We start from the raw sequence: 15,403 nt of genomic DNA, 5'->3' as shown, positions 1-15,403 counted from the left end.
TCCAGTGCTCGACTCCATATTTCTATTGGCTTTGCTTCCCTAAATTTGCATTTCTTAATCTCTATTGAGGTTTCCTATAGCACATTGATGGTTTAATATTAGAGCTTTCCTCTTAGTTGAGCTGCTGTATATGACCAACATGCCCAGATTTTCTGGTTTTAAGGTACCAGGTGTTCATCCTTCAATCCTAAGCCCAACAATGCGAACACCCCCGTGGAGAGTCTTAGCATCCCCTTGGAGAGTTATTCTAGAGGGTTACCATAGAGACACCTTAACGAATGAAAGCTTATCCTTGCTTCTACCTCAGCCTGAAAGGTTCAGCCTTCTCATTATTCAGTCATTCTACCCATAGTTTACTGCAGGCAATCTCTGCTTTATCGCAGTAGAGTCAACCCAACCAAAATCTACAATCATTGTAGCTGCTTTATATATCTCCTTTTCAAAAACTAAATTGAATTTGGTCGTTACAAGCAAAAATATGCACTCACTGTCAGAATATTGACTGAAGTTGGTCCATCACTCATGAACAAATCCAGTATGAGGTCTGAGTTTTGGGAAATAATATCAGAGTAGTCTTGACAATTAATTGCAGTGTGTTTTGCAGATGGTATGCACTGCAGCTATCATCAAGGATCAACTTTATTCGCCATATAAATGTACATGTTTTAGATATTTGCGGTGGTGTATTGGTGTGACATGCAAGACAACAAGCAGTAATTATAAAGAATGATGAATTATATAAAAATAAGTTCGAGGTTAAAGTACAGATGTGGATTTAAATGTGCATTACTACATAAATACCAGAATGTATTTGGAATATAAACAGCATTATAAAAAGTGTTTTAAAGTGTTTACAGTGAATGAGGTAATAGATAATGTGGGGGAAGAAACTTTTAAGAAGGCATGAAGTTTTTTTTTATTAGCCCTATAGCATTTTGCAGAAGGGAAATTTTGGAAAAGGCAGTTTGCAGGGTGGCTCATGTCCACAATAATTTTTCCTGCTTGCTTCTATGTCCCGAACACATACAATTCCTGCAGTGATGGTAGACTACCATACCATCACATACCAAAGGTGGGAGCTAACATTATAGTGATAAATAGTGCCACAGTTGAGTGGATTGCTTTGTCTTTAATAGTGTGAAGCTTCTTGAGTATTATTTAAATGGTACACCATCCAAGCAAGCAAAAAATATTCCAGCATAGTATAACCTGTAAATGATGGGAAGAGTCTGCGGTGTCTTCTGAGGGGGGATTACTTAGCCTTTAATCTGTTGTTTAAGTGACTAATTCAGCTAATTCTCTGGTTAATACTGACCCTTCAGATTAATGATGGTGAAGGATTCAGTGATGGCTTTACATTTGAATGGCAAGAGTAGGTAGTTAGACAATCTTCTACTGGAGATCCGAGCAGCACACACAAAATGCTGGAGGAACTCAGCAAACCAGGCAGCATCTAGGAAAAGAGTACAGTCGACGTTTCAGGCCGAAACCCTTCAGAAGGATGCTTTTTTTGTGACACTTGAGTAGTATGAAATGTCAGCCTGTAACTAAATGATATTGACTATCAATCAACAGCAAACCTCCCTATTTCTCATGTTATTCTGAAAGAGCTGCAGATGTGTATGTGTACAAAAACCAAAACCTTGCATAAAATATCACTTGCACAGTCAGTTTCCCTCTGTCATATACAGTATATCCCCTCTTGGAAATATATCACTGTTCCTTCAATGTTCCAGGATATGAAGTCTGGAATATGTCAACCAAAATCACTGTGGTTAGAATGGTTGGAGAATGTGGCTTCCCATCACCAACTCAAGAACAATTGAGATCATCCCATAAATATATTTTAAATAATTAAATGAAATTCTAATTCTGAAGGCAATCTCACTTAAATAGGAAATTTCATCTGCCATTAATTTCATGAATTAATTTTGCTAATAATTTCATAATAGCATGGCTATTAGACAGTTGCTGAAAAATATTTCAATGATGATCCAAAAGACAGTAAGTTAAATAGATGACCGTATTGAAACTGCGTGATTCTGAAGTCAGTCAGTTACACTCAGAGGCCACATTATTAGGTACACCCGCTCATTAATGCACATGTATAATCAGGCAATCATGTGGCAGCAACTCAATGCATAAAAGCATGCAAAAATAGTCAAGAGGTTCAGTTGTTGTTCAGACTAAACATCAGAAAGGGAAGGAATGTGATCTAAGTGACTTTGACCCTTGGAATGATTGTTGGTGCCAGACGAGGTGGTTTGAGTGACACAGAAACTGCTGATCTCACACACAACAGTCTCTAGAGAAAGGTGTGAAAAACAACAAAAAACATACAGTGAGTGGCAGTTCTATTGGTAAAAACATCATGTTACTTAGAGAGAGGTCAGAAGAGAATGGCCAGACTGGTTCAAGCTGACAGTAACTCAAATAACCACACGCTACAACGGTGGTGTACAGAAGAGGCTCTCTGAAGGCACAACACATCGAACCTTAAAGTGGATGGACTACAGCTGCAGAAGACCATGAACATACAGAAGATATGTAATAAACTGACCACTGATTATGCCATGAGAATGCTTATTAGTGCTGCTTCATTTGATAATTCTATAGCAATATTGCTGTCAATGTTCATTATTAGATTGCATTAATTGTAAAAGTTCACATGCGTTAATAGCCGCAGGAGATTCTTATATGACTGTAACGTATCTGCTTCTACCACCACACCCGTCATTCCTCTCTCTGTGTAAAAAACCTATGTCTGACATCCCCCCTATACTTTCCTCCAATCACCTTAAATTTATGTCCCCTTGTACTAGCTATTTCCAACCTTGGAGAAAGTCTCTGGCTATTCACTTGATAGATGCCTGTTATCATTTTGTACTCTCCATCAAGTCATCTCTCATCTCCCTTTTTGCTCCAAGGAGAAAAGCCCCAGCTCACTCAACCTACCCTCATAAGACATGGTCTCCAAACCAGGCGGCATCCTGGTAAAACTCCTCTGCATGCCCTAAAGCTTCCACATCCTTCCTATAATGAGGCAGCCAGAACTGAACACAGTATTCCAAGTGTTGTTCAACCAGAGTATACACCTACAACACTACCTCACTCTTGAACTCCATCCCCTGATTAATGAAAGGCAATACATCATATGCCTTCCTAGCCATCTATCAACTTGTGTGGCATCTTTGAACCTGAGCTCTCTCTATGAATTAGAATAGTTATTCTTCGCAGCAACAGCAGTTGGGACACTTACATCTCATTGAGTCTGACGATGGTTCTGTTTATTTTAAGGCAGCGCAGTGGTGGAATGGTTAGCATAAACCTGTTACAACACCAGTGATCAGCGATGGGTGTTCATTTCCCACTGCTGTCCATAAGGAGTTTGTACTTTCTCCCCGTGGCCATGTGGGTTTCCTCCAGGTGCTCCGGTTTATGCCACATTCCAAAGACGTATGGATTAGTAAGGTTTAGTAAGTTGTGGGCTTGCTATGTTGATGCCAGAAGCATGGTGACACTTGCGGGCCAGTGCCAGCACGTGTTTGGACAGATTGGTCATTGACGCAAATCAAGTTCTTAGCTGTATGTTTCAACTTACAAAGGTACAAAATACAAAGTTAATTTATTATCAAAGTACATATGTGTCACTATATACAACCCTGAGATTCATTTTCTTACAATGATACACAGTAAATCCAAGAAACATAATAGAATCAATAAAAGATCACACTCAACATAATGGACGACTGTCATGGTCCGGTCCTTGAAATCTGCTTTCCCGTTCATGATCCAGTCCAGGTTCCTTATTCCAGGTTTTCTGGTTTTCCCCAGTTTCTATTGAGGCAGCAGATTCTCGTTTGTGCTGGCTTCATAAATAGCTTCAGGATTCAGCCTCTGGCTGGGTTCCAGCGGATATTCAGGTGAAGTAGAACACCCGATGGCTGGCTGGTGGTAGGTGAGCTGGGAGTGGGTCGAGACGGCTGACTAGAAAATGGTGAAGAGAGAGAATATGAAGGAAAGAGCCAAGCTATTGAAGGAAGTTTTTGGCGAGAGTGGAAGTGAACTAGAGATGGAGGTCGGTGGGAAAGAGGAAAGGAATGGAAAGAGGAAGAAAAGAAAGCAGAGGTACGGGATATCAAACTCTGAGGAGTCAGTGGATGATCAAAGCAAGACAGCAAAACAATGGAAAGAAGATGAGATTAAAGCAATTATAAAACCAGGCGAAGACAGGGTGTCTTTTGGTGATTGAAACCCAATTCGTTTGACGAAGATGCTCTACAAAATTATAGGTGAGATTAAAGGAGCAAAGATTTTACAAAATGGATTGCTATTAGTGATTTGTTGAGATAGTGCTCAGCAAGGCAAAGTGATAAGATTAAGTAAAATAGATGGCAAAGAAGTACAATGCTCAATACCCAACAATAGAAAGTGGACTAGAGGAGTTATTTTGGGGATACCAACAAAAGTTACTATGGATGAGATTAAGCAGAACATAAAAGGAGCAAAAATTATTGAGGCCAAATGTTTGAAAGTTACAAGAAACGGGAAAGAGTATGATAGTTTATCAGTAATGATTAACTTTGATGAAGAGAGATTGCCGACTAACGTTTACTTAAGGCATATGTGTTATGTGGTTAGAATATATATACCACTGTCTTTAAGATGCTATAAATGTCAGAAATTCAGACACATTGCGGCGGTCCGCAGAGGAAAGCGAAGATGTGGGAGATGCGCTGGAGAACATGAATATGGGAAATGTGAAGCGGGAGCTAGGCTGAAATGCTGCAATTGTGGTGAGGAACAAAACGCAGCTTATTGAGGGTGCATTTATAGCAAGAAGGCAGCTGAGATACAATATGTAAAAGTAACTTAAGGAATCAGTTATGCAGAGGCAGTGAAAGAATTTGCTGAAAAAGGCTGTTAAGCAAGCAAATACAGGGAATAATAAACTGGTGAATTGTGAGGGCTGTAATATAAAAAATAAGGATACACTATTAATGAGTAGAAAGGATTTCGTACTTTTTATGGTGTATGCAATTAATTGTTCAGTGCAAACAAGCAAAAGAACTGAGAAAATTAAAATTATCATCAAGTCTGCAGAAAAGTATCTTGGTATTAAAAGGATTAGGTAGGAAGAAGTCAAAGAAACACTGAATGGAGGATTCAACAGTTCACAGGCAGGGGAGATGGAATCTTAATGGCAGTATATTTATCGCAAATGGTCAAGAATTTAAGAAATATGTTTCAGAACTTAAGGAAAATCCTCAGATTTTATGGTTGAAGCCCAGGGTACATGTTCAGAATTCCAACAACAAATAGAAGTACCCGGCAATAACAACTGTGAGTTGGAAAGAGATTGGAAAATGGAGGAAATTATTACGAGGATACAAAAGGAAAAGGAATTTGTTACAAAGTGAATTATCTACATTCAGATTATAAAATGAAAACATGGAAGCAAATGAAGAAGAACTTCGAGGTCTCAGTAAACAACTGTAGGCTACGATCCAAGAGAAGGAAAACCTGAAAAAGCAAATAGACTTGGAAAACCAGCAATTTTTAAAGTATAACATGCAATAATTACTATTCTTTAACAAGATGGTTTTAGTCTTACAAGTGATATAGATGAAATCAATGTAATTGAGGTAACGCAACTACATGAAAACGTGACAAAATTAGGGAAGAATAGCAGTTTGTGGCATTATCTAATGAATGCATTAAGCAGTCACGAGGAACTGCAGCTACAGGGTGATGCTAATAGAGAACTGCAGGCTGAACTAGATTGTCTAAAGTACAGAACTCCAGGACACATTTGGTTGGAACACTACAAGTCTAGAAGGTGGCGATAATGCACTGAAAAACTGGTTGCCAACTACCATAAAACAAAAAAGAAGAAGAAGAAGCCTCTGGCTGCTGGATTGTTCCTGTCCATACCACCTGTCTGAATTGCTTCTGTTCCCCTTCCTTCTGTTGCCTCACCTTGCCTTGCCTCGTCTGAAGCCTCGCCTTGCCTGTAACCCTCGCCTGCACCACTGTCTAGTTCAATCGCCGGAGCATGATAAGGAACTGTCTATCGTTGTTTTGAACTGTCTCTGTGTCCACACCTTCACTAGGTAGGTCTGGCTATTTGTCGCTACCTAGTGTTGGGAACCTTCTGTGTCCGCGCCTTTGCTAGGTATGTCCGGCCGTTTGCCGCTACCTAGTGTTGGGAACCATTTCATTGTATTCTGCATTCTGTGTAATGAGTCCCAGCCCTACGTCCTGTTTCCAAGGAGGGGTCCTGGCTCTGTGTTCCATATTCCTGTCTCTCCCTTGACCAAGGCTCTGCGTTCCTGTCTCTCCCTCAACCAAGTCAAGTCTTCGGGGTCTCGTCCAGTCCTAGCCACGATCCAAGAACCTTGTCCTGTCCAAGCCATGGCTTTGTGTTCTCGTCTTGTCCATGTGTCTCACCCAGCCCAGGAGTACCTTGCCCAGCCCAGTGCTGGGGTTCCCTCATCCTGTGCTGGGGTTCCCTTGTCCTGTCCAGAAGTCTCACGTCCAGTCCTGTTGCCACTCCTTGTCCTGGAGCCACGTCTTGTCCTCACCTAGTTCTGGAGTCCGAGCCCGCAGCAAGTCCCAGATTCTGGTTCGTTGCCCATACCCAAGCCTCGAAGTACCCTCGCATCTCCAGGAACCCAAGCCTCGTCGCATCTTCGCCTGGTCTCCAGGAACCCAAGCCTCGTCACATCTTCCCCTAGTTTTGGAGTCCGAGCCCAAGTCAAGACCCAGGTTCTGGGTCCTTGTCCAGTCTCTGGCTCAGAGTCCACGCCCAGGCACCTTGTTCCCAGTCCCTCGTCCAGGTCCTGCTTCCCTAGCCTAGTCTGTGTTCCTGTCCCAACTTCTTGTCTGCATACAGTCCCGTCCCTAACCCTAGTTCTCCAGTCAAGTCCTGTTCCTAGTACTTAGTGTCTGTGTCTTGCATTTAGGTCCATTCCCAACGCCCCACTCCCCTTACAACAACAACAACAACAACAACCAATGTACAAACTGAAAATACAAAAGAAATGAAAAATGTAATGATAATAATAAATACTTAAGCAATAAGCATCAATAACATGAGATGAAGAATCCTGGGAACAGAGTCCATAGGTTGATAGGGTGAGTGAAGTTGGGTGAAGTCATTCCCTCTGGTTCGGGAGCCTGATGTTTGAGGCGTAATAACTGTTCCTGAACCTGATGGTGTGGGTCCCAAGGCTCTTGTACCTTTTTCCTGATGGCAGCAACAAGAAGAGAGCATGGCCTGGGTGGTGGTGATCCTTCATGATGGATGCTGATTTTTGTGATAGGACTCCGTGTGGATGAGCTCAATGGTGGGGAGGGCTTTTCGCATTATGGACTGGGCCGTATCCTCCACCTTTTGTTGAATTTTTCATTCAAGGGCATTGGTGTTTCCATAACAGGCTGTGATGCAACTACTGGGTAGAAATTTGTTGAAGTTTTAGGTGTCTTGCCAAATCTTTGCAAACTTTTTGTTCCTTTATTTATTAGGACATGTTCTTTATTTGTACATATGGCAAATAAAGTCAACCATTATCTGATAACATTTGAGTGAAGTTTTATTGTATTTAAATCCTCCCTCCCTAATTGCAATCTTAACCACAAGATCAACTGGTAAGAATTCTTATTGACTAATAAGTACTGAATGAATCATGTTGCAGTCATTTTAAGACCAAAGCAAGATGTCATGCACATATGTTACAACTTTCCCACATGTTAGAGAAGTTAGGGGATCTCCGGACTTTGGGCAGAACCTGTACTAAATGCAGCATAATGATTTTCTTTGGATAAACAGGTCATAGAAAGGTCAGATACAGCTAGCAAGCTCTGGAAAGCTGACCATGCCAAAATCAGTTGGAAGGCAAAGCCATCAGCAAGGTCACAACAAAATGGTTTTACCTGTATGATTAGTACACTGCAGGGGAACGCTGAGAAAGAGAAGTACCACACTCAAAATGCTCGAGGAACTTAGCAATTCAGGCAACATCTATGGAGGGGTATAAACCGTACTCGTGTTGGGCCGTGACCCTTCATCAGAATTGGAAAGGAAGAGGGCAGAAGCCAGGATAAGAAAGTGGTGGGTTGGAAGGGCAAGGAGACAGGTGATCAGTGAGACCTGGTGAGGTGCAAGTGGGTAGGTGGGCAAGGGGGATGATGTGACAATCTGAGAGTTGATAGGTAGAACAGGTAAAGAGCTGAATAAGGAATCTAATAGGAGAGGACAGTGGACCATGAAATAAAAGGAAGGAGGTGGGGAACCAGAGGGAGGTGATGGGCAGCTCATGAGGACTGAGGAGGAGAAGAGAAAAGGTAAGAAGGTACCTTATACCTCTTAAACAATCATCTCTTCTTTAGTCCAAGGACCTGGCAGGGTTCCAGAGAACCGGAACTTTGCAAATTTCTCTCCGCTGTTCAAGAAGAATGGGAGGTAGAAGAAAGGAAATTATAGTCCAGTTAGCCTGACCTCAGTGATTGGGAAGATGTTGGAGTTGATTGTTAAACTTGAGGTCTCAAGGTACATGGAGGCACATGATAAAATAGGCCAAAGTGAGCATGCTTTCCTTAAAAGAAAACCTTGCCTGACAAATCTGTTGGAATTCTTTGAGGAAATAACAAGCAGGATAGACAAAGGAGAATCAGTGGATGTTGTGTACTTGGATTTTCAGAAGGCCTTTGACAAGGTGCTGCACATGAGGCTGCTTAACAAGTTAAGAGCCCATGATACTAGCATGGGTAGAGAACAATAATTATCAATTGACATCAAGGAAGAACGTAAACTGTAATGAAAACATGGTCCTTTGCACAAGAGATTCTGCAGATGTTGGACATCTGAATGAACTCACACAAAATTCTGGAGAAATTCAGCAAGTCAGGCAGCATCTATGGAGGGAAATAAACAGTCAATGATTCCAGTGAAAATCTTCAGCATGACTGGAAAGGAAGAGGACAGATGTCAGAATAAGATGTCAGGTGATAGGTGAGGGGGAAGGTAGGTGAGTGGATGGGGAGGGCAGTGATATGAGAAGCTGGGAGGTTATAAGTGGTGACCAGAAGACAATAAGAGAGCGGAGCAGAATTTGGCCATTCAGCTCATCGAGTCTGCTCCACCATTTCATAATGGCTGATTTATTTTTCCTTTCAAACCCCTTCTCCCGACTTCTCTCCATAACCTTTCATGCCCTGATAAATCAAGAACTTATCAACCTCTGCCTTAAATAAAAACAATGTCCTGGCCTCCACGACTGCCTCTGGTAACGAATTCCACAGATTCACCATATTCTGGCCAATAAATTCTGCCTTATCTTCATTCTAAATGGATGTCCCTTTATTCTGAGGCTGTGCCCTCAACATTCAATAAATTTCCATGAGATCTTTCCACATTCTTCTAAACTCCTGTGAATATAAGCCCAGAGCCATCAAATGCTCCTTATATGATAACTCTTACATTCCCGGAATTATTTTCGTAAATCCTTTCATCTCATTATATGATATCAGTTTAACACTAAATGGAGATAGGCAATGTAATATGAAGAATATAATTCCAAAGGCACTACAAGAAATCTCTGGACAGTTTTAGACAGCTGTTAAGACAAGTTCAAGATCCTGAGCTTTGGAAATAGAGACATAATGAACAACACTAGAACATTATGCTAAACTTCCAATTAAAAAATAGTTCCATTACCAAGTATCACACAATAGGAAGTATTTGAAAGTTATGAAGAGAATACACCAGAGATTTTGCTGGTATTATGGATAAACATGAACAATTAGGAATTTCTCTTAGAGCCGAGAAAATTGAGAAGAGATTTGACAGAAATGTTCAAAATCATCATTAAACTAAATACAATGAAACTATGATAATGTGAAATCCAATGCTTTGGAAGGGTCTCGGTCTGAAACGTCGACTGTACCTTTTCCTAGAGATGCTGCCTGGCCTGCTGTGTTCACCAGCAACTTTGATGTGTGTGGCTTGAATTTCCAGCAACTGCAGATTTCCTCGTGTTTGCGCTTTGGAAATGATGATGGTCCTCCATCTGGCTCACTCACTAATACATAGTATGAGCCAGGGTCCAGAGTGCAAACAGGGAATGCAGCCAAACTATGGCTGAGCTGGGATCAGGACCACAGGTTGAAACCAATGTTGGGCTCCTGTGCCTGGTAAGGAATATTTGTCAGTTCAGAACCAGAACTGGTCTCCAGAGTGCTATATTTGCCACTCCCTTCATGTGTTTCACTGGAAATTTTATATTAATGGGTAAAGCACAAAAACTGTGAAATAAAAGTGCGTTGATGCATTGATGGAAATAACATCCAATAAAATGAAATTTTGCTAATCCAGCATTCCCAAAGACCCAGTGGTGCTGGATTATTAGAGTTTTTCTACAATGTGAACAAGAAGGCATTGTTCCCATTGGTGAAATTGTTGGGAACCATAGGACACAGTTTTAATGATACTTTCAAATAGAGACTTTCAGTAGAGATACAACAAAGAGCAATTCAACGGCTTGTCTGGATATGGAGTGCAAGGCCTGAGAGTGTGATGGAAGTACAAAAATTGCAGTTTTCAAAATAAATTGGATTGATAATTGAAGATAAAATATTTAAGAAATATCTAGACGGAGCCAAGCCAAATTGCTCTTATTTGTACATCTGTAGTGAGTTTGAGCACCTCACAGCTGGCCATAAAGTCCAGACTGATAAACCTTCTTCATACATGTCTTATATTCCCACTGTGGTGATATCACATGCAATGATGTGCCAGTACATGATTGGACAGAGCACTGAGCATACATGGGATTGCCAGAATGTTCCAGCACGTGGCTGGGTTAAGATGTGTTTGTTTATTACTGTAAATAAAAGTTCTCTAATTCTTCCAGAATATGATTCTTTACTGTTAACCCATGGTACATTTAAACAGAAGTAACAAAACATGGTGTCAGAAGTGGTTCTGGAAGAATAATACGGGAGAATCGAGAATCGAAGATAATCAAAAAAAAAGAGAGGAAGAAAAAATTTCGAACTGTAAACGGTAAAATGGAAGGTTTACAACCCCCACCAAAACTTCAGCTGTCTGGCAATATGGCTGCGAATTGAAGGATATTCAAGCAACAGTTTGAACTGTACTTACCAGCGATCGATTATAAAGAAAAATAGGAAAAAAACAAAGCTGCGCTTTTGCTCCATGTAATCCGGAATGACACAGTAGAGGTATATAATAATTTTGTTTTTGAAGATGGAGATAATTTCAATTTAAAGTCGATAATGGACAGATTTGAAGTATTTTGTATACCTAATGTGACGAGGATACACATAAATTAAGATGTTTGCTGGCCTGGGCTAGCACCAGTGGCATCAGCAGTTGGTCTGCCACCTGTCCTCAGGGGAGGGAGAGATAAGGAACAATGAAGCAGCATTTGGAGATGTTAATGAAGGAGCCATCAGTCTGGGTATTGTCTAGAGCGGCTCCCCCCTTTGAACCCTGAACTGTTTGAAGTGATGGACAGGCTATACCCCAGCAGGGGGATAAAAAGGGACAGGTTCGCTAAGGAAACACACACACGACACTCGAGGTAACGAGACCCTGGAAGCGGTGCGCCTCTCACAAGTCGGTGGGAAGCTCTTGGACGGCTGAGTGGGAGATCAGCCTTCAACGCACAGGGTGGAAAGGTACGATCAGTGGGAACCCGGTGTGTGTCCACCCTTGCTTGGGTGCCGGGTTCACTGCAGAGGATCGACCGCATCTGGAGGAGGGGTCACAGTCGGTGACCTCAGGTGACATCACAAAGGACCCGCCCGAAAGCTGCTTGTGAGCAATATCGCCAGTCTGTGAGTGGAAGCCGTTCTGAATGATCAGTCATTCTCGTTCTCTCTCTCCTTCCCCCCACATTGTCCATCGCCATGGCAACGATTACTGTGAACTGAACTAAATTGGACTGAACTTTGTGTCACTTTGAAATTGGTCATTTACCCCTAGACAACAACAGAGCTTGATTGATGCTGTTATCTTAATTCTGTGCACATGTGTGTTTATCATTGCTGAACTGTTGCATTTATTATCCTTTCGATTACTGTGTTGCTTGTTTCTTTAATAAAACTTTCTTAGTTCTAGTAATCCTGACTCCAACTGAGTGATCCATTTCTGCTGGTTTGGCAACCCAGTTACGGGGTACGTAACACTAAGCGTAATTTAACGTATGAGCGATATAAATTCTTCACATGTGCACGGAGAGCTGCTGAAACAATTGATCAGTATGTTACTGAGTTAAGAAAGCATAATAGAACATGCGAGTTTGGATTGCTCTCTCACTAAAGATAGACTTGTTTGTGACATTCAAGAAAATGCTCTGAGAGAAAGGCTGTTGAGAGAGCAAGATTTAAATTTTGTAAAAGCTTCTGAGACTGTGACGTTGCAGGCTGAAGAGCTTTTTGTCGAAAACTGCAATGTAAACTCTGTAAAAGAGCGTGAATACATCAAGAAATAAAATAATACGTCGACGAAACCGACAGAGAACAAAACGGCATTGGAAAGAAAAAAAGTCACGTGATCACTGTGCGCGGGAACATCGTCCAAATCAGAGTCCCACATATGGCAAAATTTGCAATGGCTGCAGTAAGATTAATCATTTTTCACGCTGTTGTAAAAGTAGAAAGAAGGAAAATAAATTGAAACAAGTAAATGCTGTGCATGAAGATGAACGTGAGGAATTTTATATAGATGTGCTTTGAGAAAATAAACAAAGTAAGAATAACTGGACTATTCCGTTGCAAGTGAATCAAAACAATATTCTGTTTAAACTTGATACTGGAGCGCAAGTGAATGTTCTTGCAGAATCTGAGATCAATGCTTTAAAGCCAAGACCGAGGTTACATCAGACAAATATAAAAGTGACTGGGTGTTCGGGTGCAGACATTCCAGTTAAAGGAACATGCGTGGCAAAGGTATCACACAAAAATATTGTGCACACGCTTTCATTTATGGTCGTGCCAAAAAATGTACAGTCAATTCTGGGTTTATCTGCCTGTGAAAGACTTAATTTGGTGAAAGGAATTTTTGTCTTGGATAGTGACACAGAGCTGAAGTGACAGAATGTTGCATTACAGTCAGCAGAAGGTGATGTCACTCGACTGCAGGTCCAGCCCATGGAGGCAAATGCTGACATGGAGAACATAAAAGCAGTGGCTGCAGTATCTGAGACGACCAAACAGGAGGCAATTGATGATGTGAAAAAGCAATGGCAGGAGGAGGTTGCTTCAATGCAAGTGATAATGAAAGAGACATTGAGAGAATATGAGATTCCGTTTCATCACCGTCTAGAGCAAGAACGCTCACAGTGGGCACAGTATGAGGAAGAAGTGAAAGCACAAGTGAAGGAATTGAGAAGTATTATTGAAATGATGAAGTCTCAGCATAAAAAAGAGATTACACAGTTAATGAGTGAATTAGATGAAGAAAAGAAGATTCGTATTTCATTACAAATGGAAGTGGAACGTGAGTTGACTGATCTAGGAGATGTTTGTCTGAAGGACAAGGAGACAAAGTGAGGATACAAGATAAAAGGAACACATGGACACAGACCAGATCACACATGGTCCAAACAGAGGAGGGAGCAGTGTTAAGAAAGAATCGCAAAGGTTTTAAGAAAGAGTCAACTTCAGAGTTTCAGTTATCTGATATAGATGTGTTTTGATTAACATTGTTAATTGTTTTTCTTTTTAAGAAAAGGAAGATGTGGTGATATCACATGCAATGATGTGCCAGTACATGACTGGACAGAGCACTGAGCATGCGTGGGATTGCCAGAATGTTCCAGCATGTGGCTGGGTTAAGACTTGTTTGTTTATTACTGTAAATAAACATTCTCTAGTTCTTCCAGAATATGATTCTTTACTGTTAATCCATGGTACGTTTAAACAGAAGCAACATAACACCCACCACAGGCTCTTGTGTTCAATTGCTGAATTAGATGGCTTGCTATTTTAATCTCAGAAATGCGTATGGATGATCTAGTTTTCCCAGAACAGCTATTAATCAAATTTTGGGCAATTTAAACTGTCACAATGCATATGCACTGTGATGAGTTTGTTTATCGTGGTTAGTTTGTCCTGATAGCTTTTCCATCACACCTCCATTAGTCATCGAACTTTCTACCCTGTTCGTACTGTGTCTTTTATACTAACATACTTATAATGAGCAGGTTAATGCAGGAACCACACAATTGTTCAGATTCATCACTGCGCCACACAGCTGCACCCCAGCTGGGGGATACCCAGCGAGCTGGGCTGACTGAGGGATACAAAGTGAGCTGGGCTCTCACAACTGGCATCCATCCTGGGAATAAACACAGCAAGCAGGTCTTGGGCACCTCAAGGCCCAAACTGTGAACAAGTGAACAACACTGGCAGCTTGATGCTACAAAAGATCAGTTAATACGTTTCTGACAGTCTCCATAATCATTAAATATGGTTCAAAGTTAACAAATAATTAAAGATTCTGGTAAAACTGCACTTACTTCTTCCCAGAGTCGATGGGCTGATTTAAGTGACAAGGCTATTGTCAGCCTACCAGCCTTCCACACTCCTCCTGCTCCACTCCCAGGATCCTCGAGGCTCTGCCACCAGCTCCAGGGGGTGCATGAGATCTGATATATGGACATTTTGATCTCCAGCTCGTCTGGGACATTGAAAGCAAGGCAATCCAAGAAATGTTGAGCCAAGACAGAGTTCAAGTAAACCCGAAAAGTGTGTGTGTGTGTTGTGTGTGTGTGGGGGGGCGGGATTAGTATCATTAATTATATGTGAAAACCTTTATTAACCAATCAGAAAGGCTGGTGCAGGCATGGAAACCTGGAATAGTGCTGATAACACAATAATATAAATGCAGATGTGATAGTTGTTGTGAAGTCAGCAAATTGCTCTCAATGTGATGCTGTTGATCCACCTTATTAGACCACTGCCATTCTGGGGAAGGTTTTTGCACAATGTTTGGGTAGGAACTGCCAAGATTTTGTTTCCGCACACTGGAAGGATGGAGATATACCAAATTAGTGATTTTAAAGTTGATGGCCTTGCTTTTCTTAAGATTTGGAAATGCTGTTGAAAAGACCTGCTCCAGTGTGTTCTGTGGATGGTGTTCTTTACAACCACTGTAACAGATGGAGTGAATATTTAAGGCAGTGAATATGTTTATCCAACTATTTTGTTCTAAATGTGGTCCTAAACTGGTGCCCTCAAATGCTCTTGCCCACATAAAAGATGAGGGGGAATATATAGGTCTTGGTGTTATTTAAAAGTCAATATAATTGTGTGTCAGAATAATACCACAGCTGTATAAAAACAACTGTATGAAAACAACTGTAACCTTTAGTTA

The 15,403-nt window shown here is 41.2% G+C and overlaps 1 protein-coding gene across 3 annotated transcripts in view; it reads left to right on the top strand.

Annotated features, from left to right (window-relative positions):
• The window catches only part of galr1b (galanin receptor 1b), a 36,236-nt gene that overhangs the window by 12,668 nt on the left and 8,165 nt on the right, over positions 1–15,403 (top strand). The window contains exon 3 of one of the 3 annotated variants that reach the window (XM_072279540.1): positions 10,955–11,040. The exons of 1 other annotated variant lie outside the window; for it this stretch is intronic. In XM_072279540.1, the coding sequence (XP_072135641.1) occupies positions 10,955–10,960 (6 nt within the window). In that variant the 3' untranslated portion in view covers positions 10,961–11,040. Of the gene's footprint in view, positions 1–10,913; positions 11,041–15,403 lie in introns of those variants that run through there. One more of the 3 variants, XM_072279538.1, reaches the window with a different exon arrangement.

The sequence above is a fragment of the Mobula birostris genome, chromosome 15, assembly GCF_030028105.1.
Source record: "Mobula birostris isolate sMobBir1 chromosome 15, sMobBir1.hap1, whole genome shotgun sequence".
In the NCBI taxonomy this organism is placed as follows: Eukaryota; Metazoa; Chordata; class Chondrichthyes; order Myliobatiformes; family Myliobatidae; genus Mobula; species Mobula birostris.
Note: the sequence above shows the minus strand (reverse complement) of the source record. Positions and strands in the feature narration are given on the sequence as shown.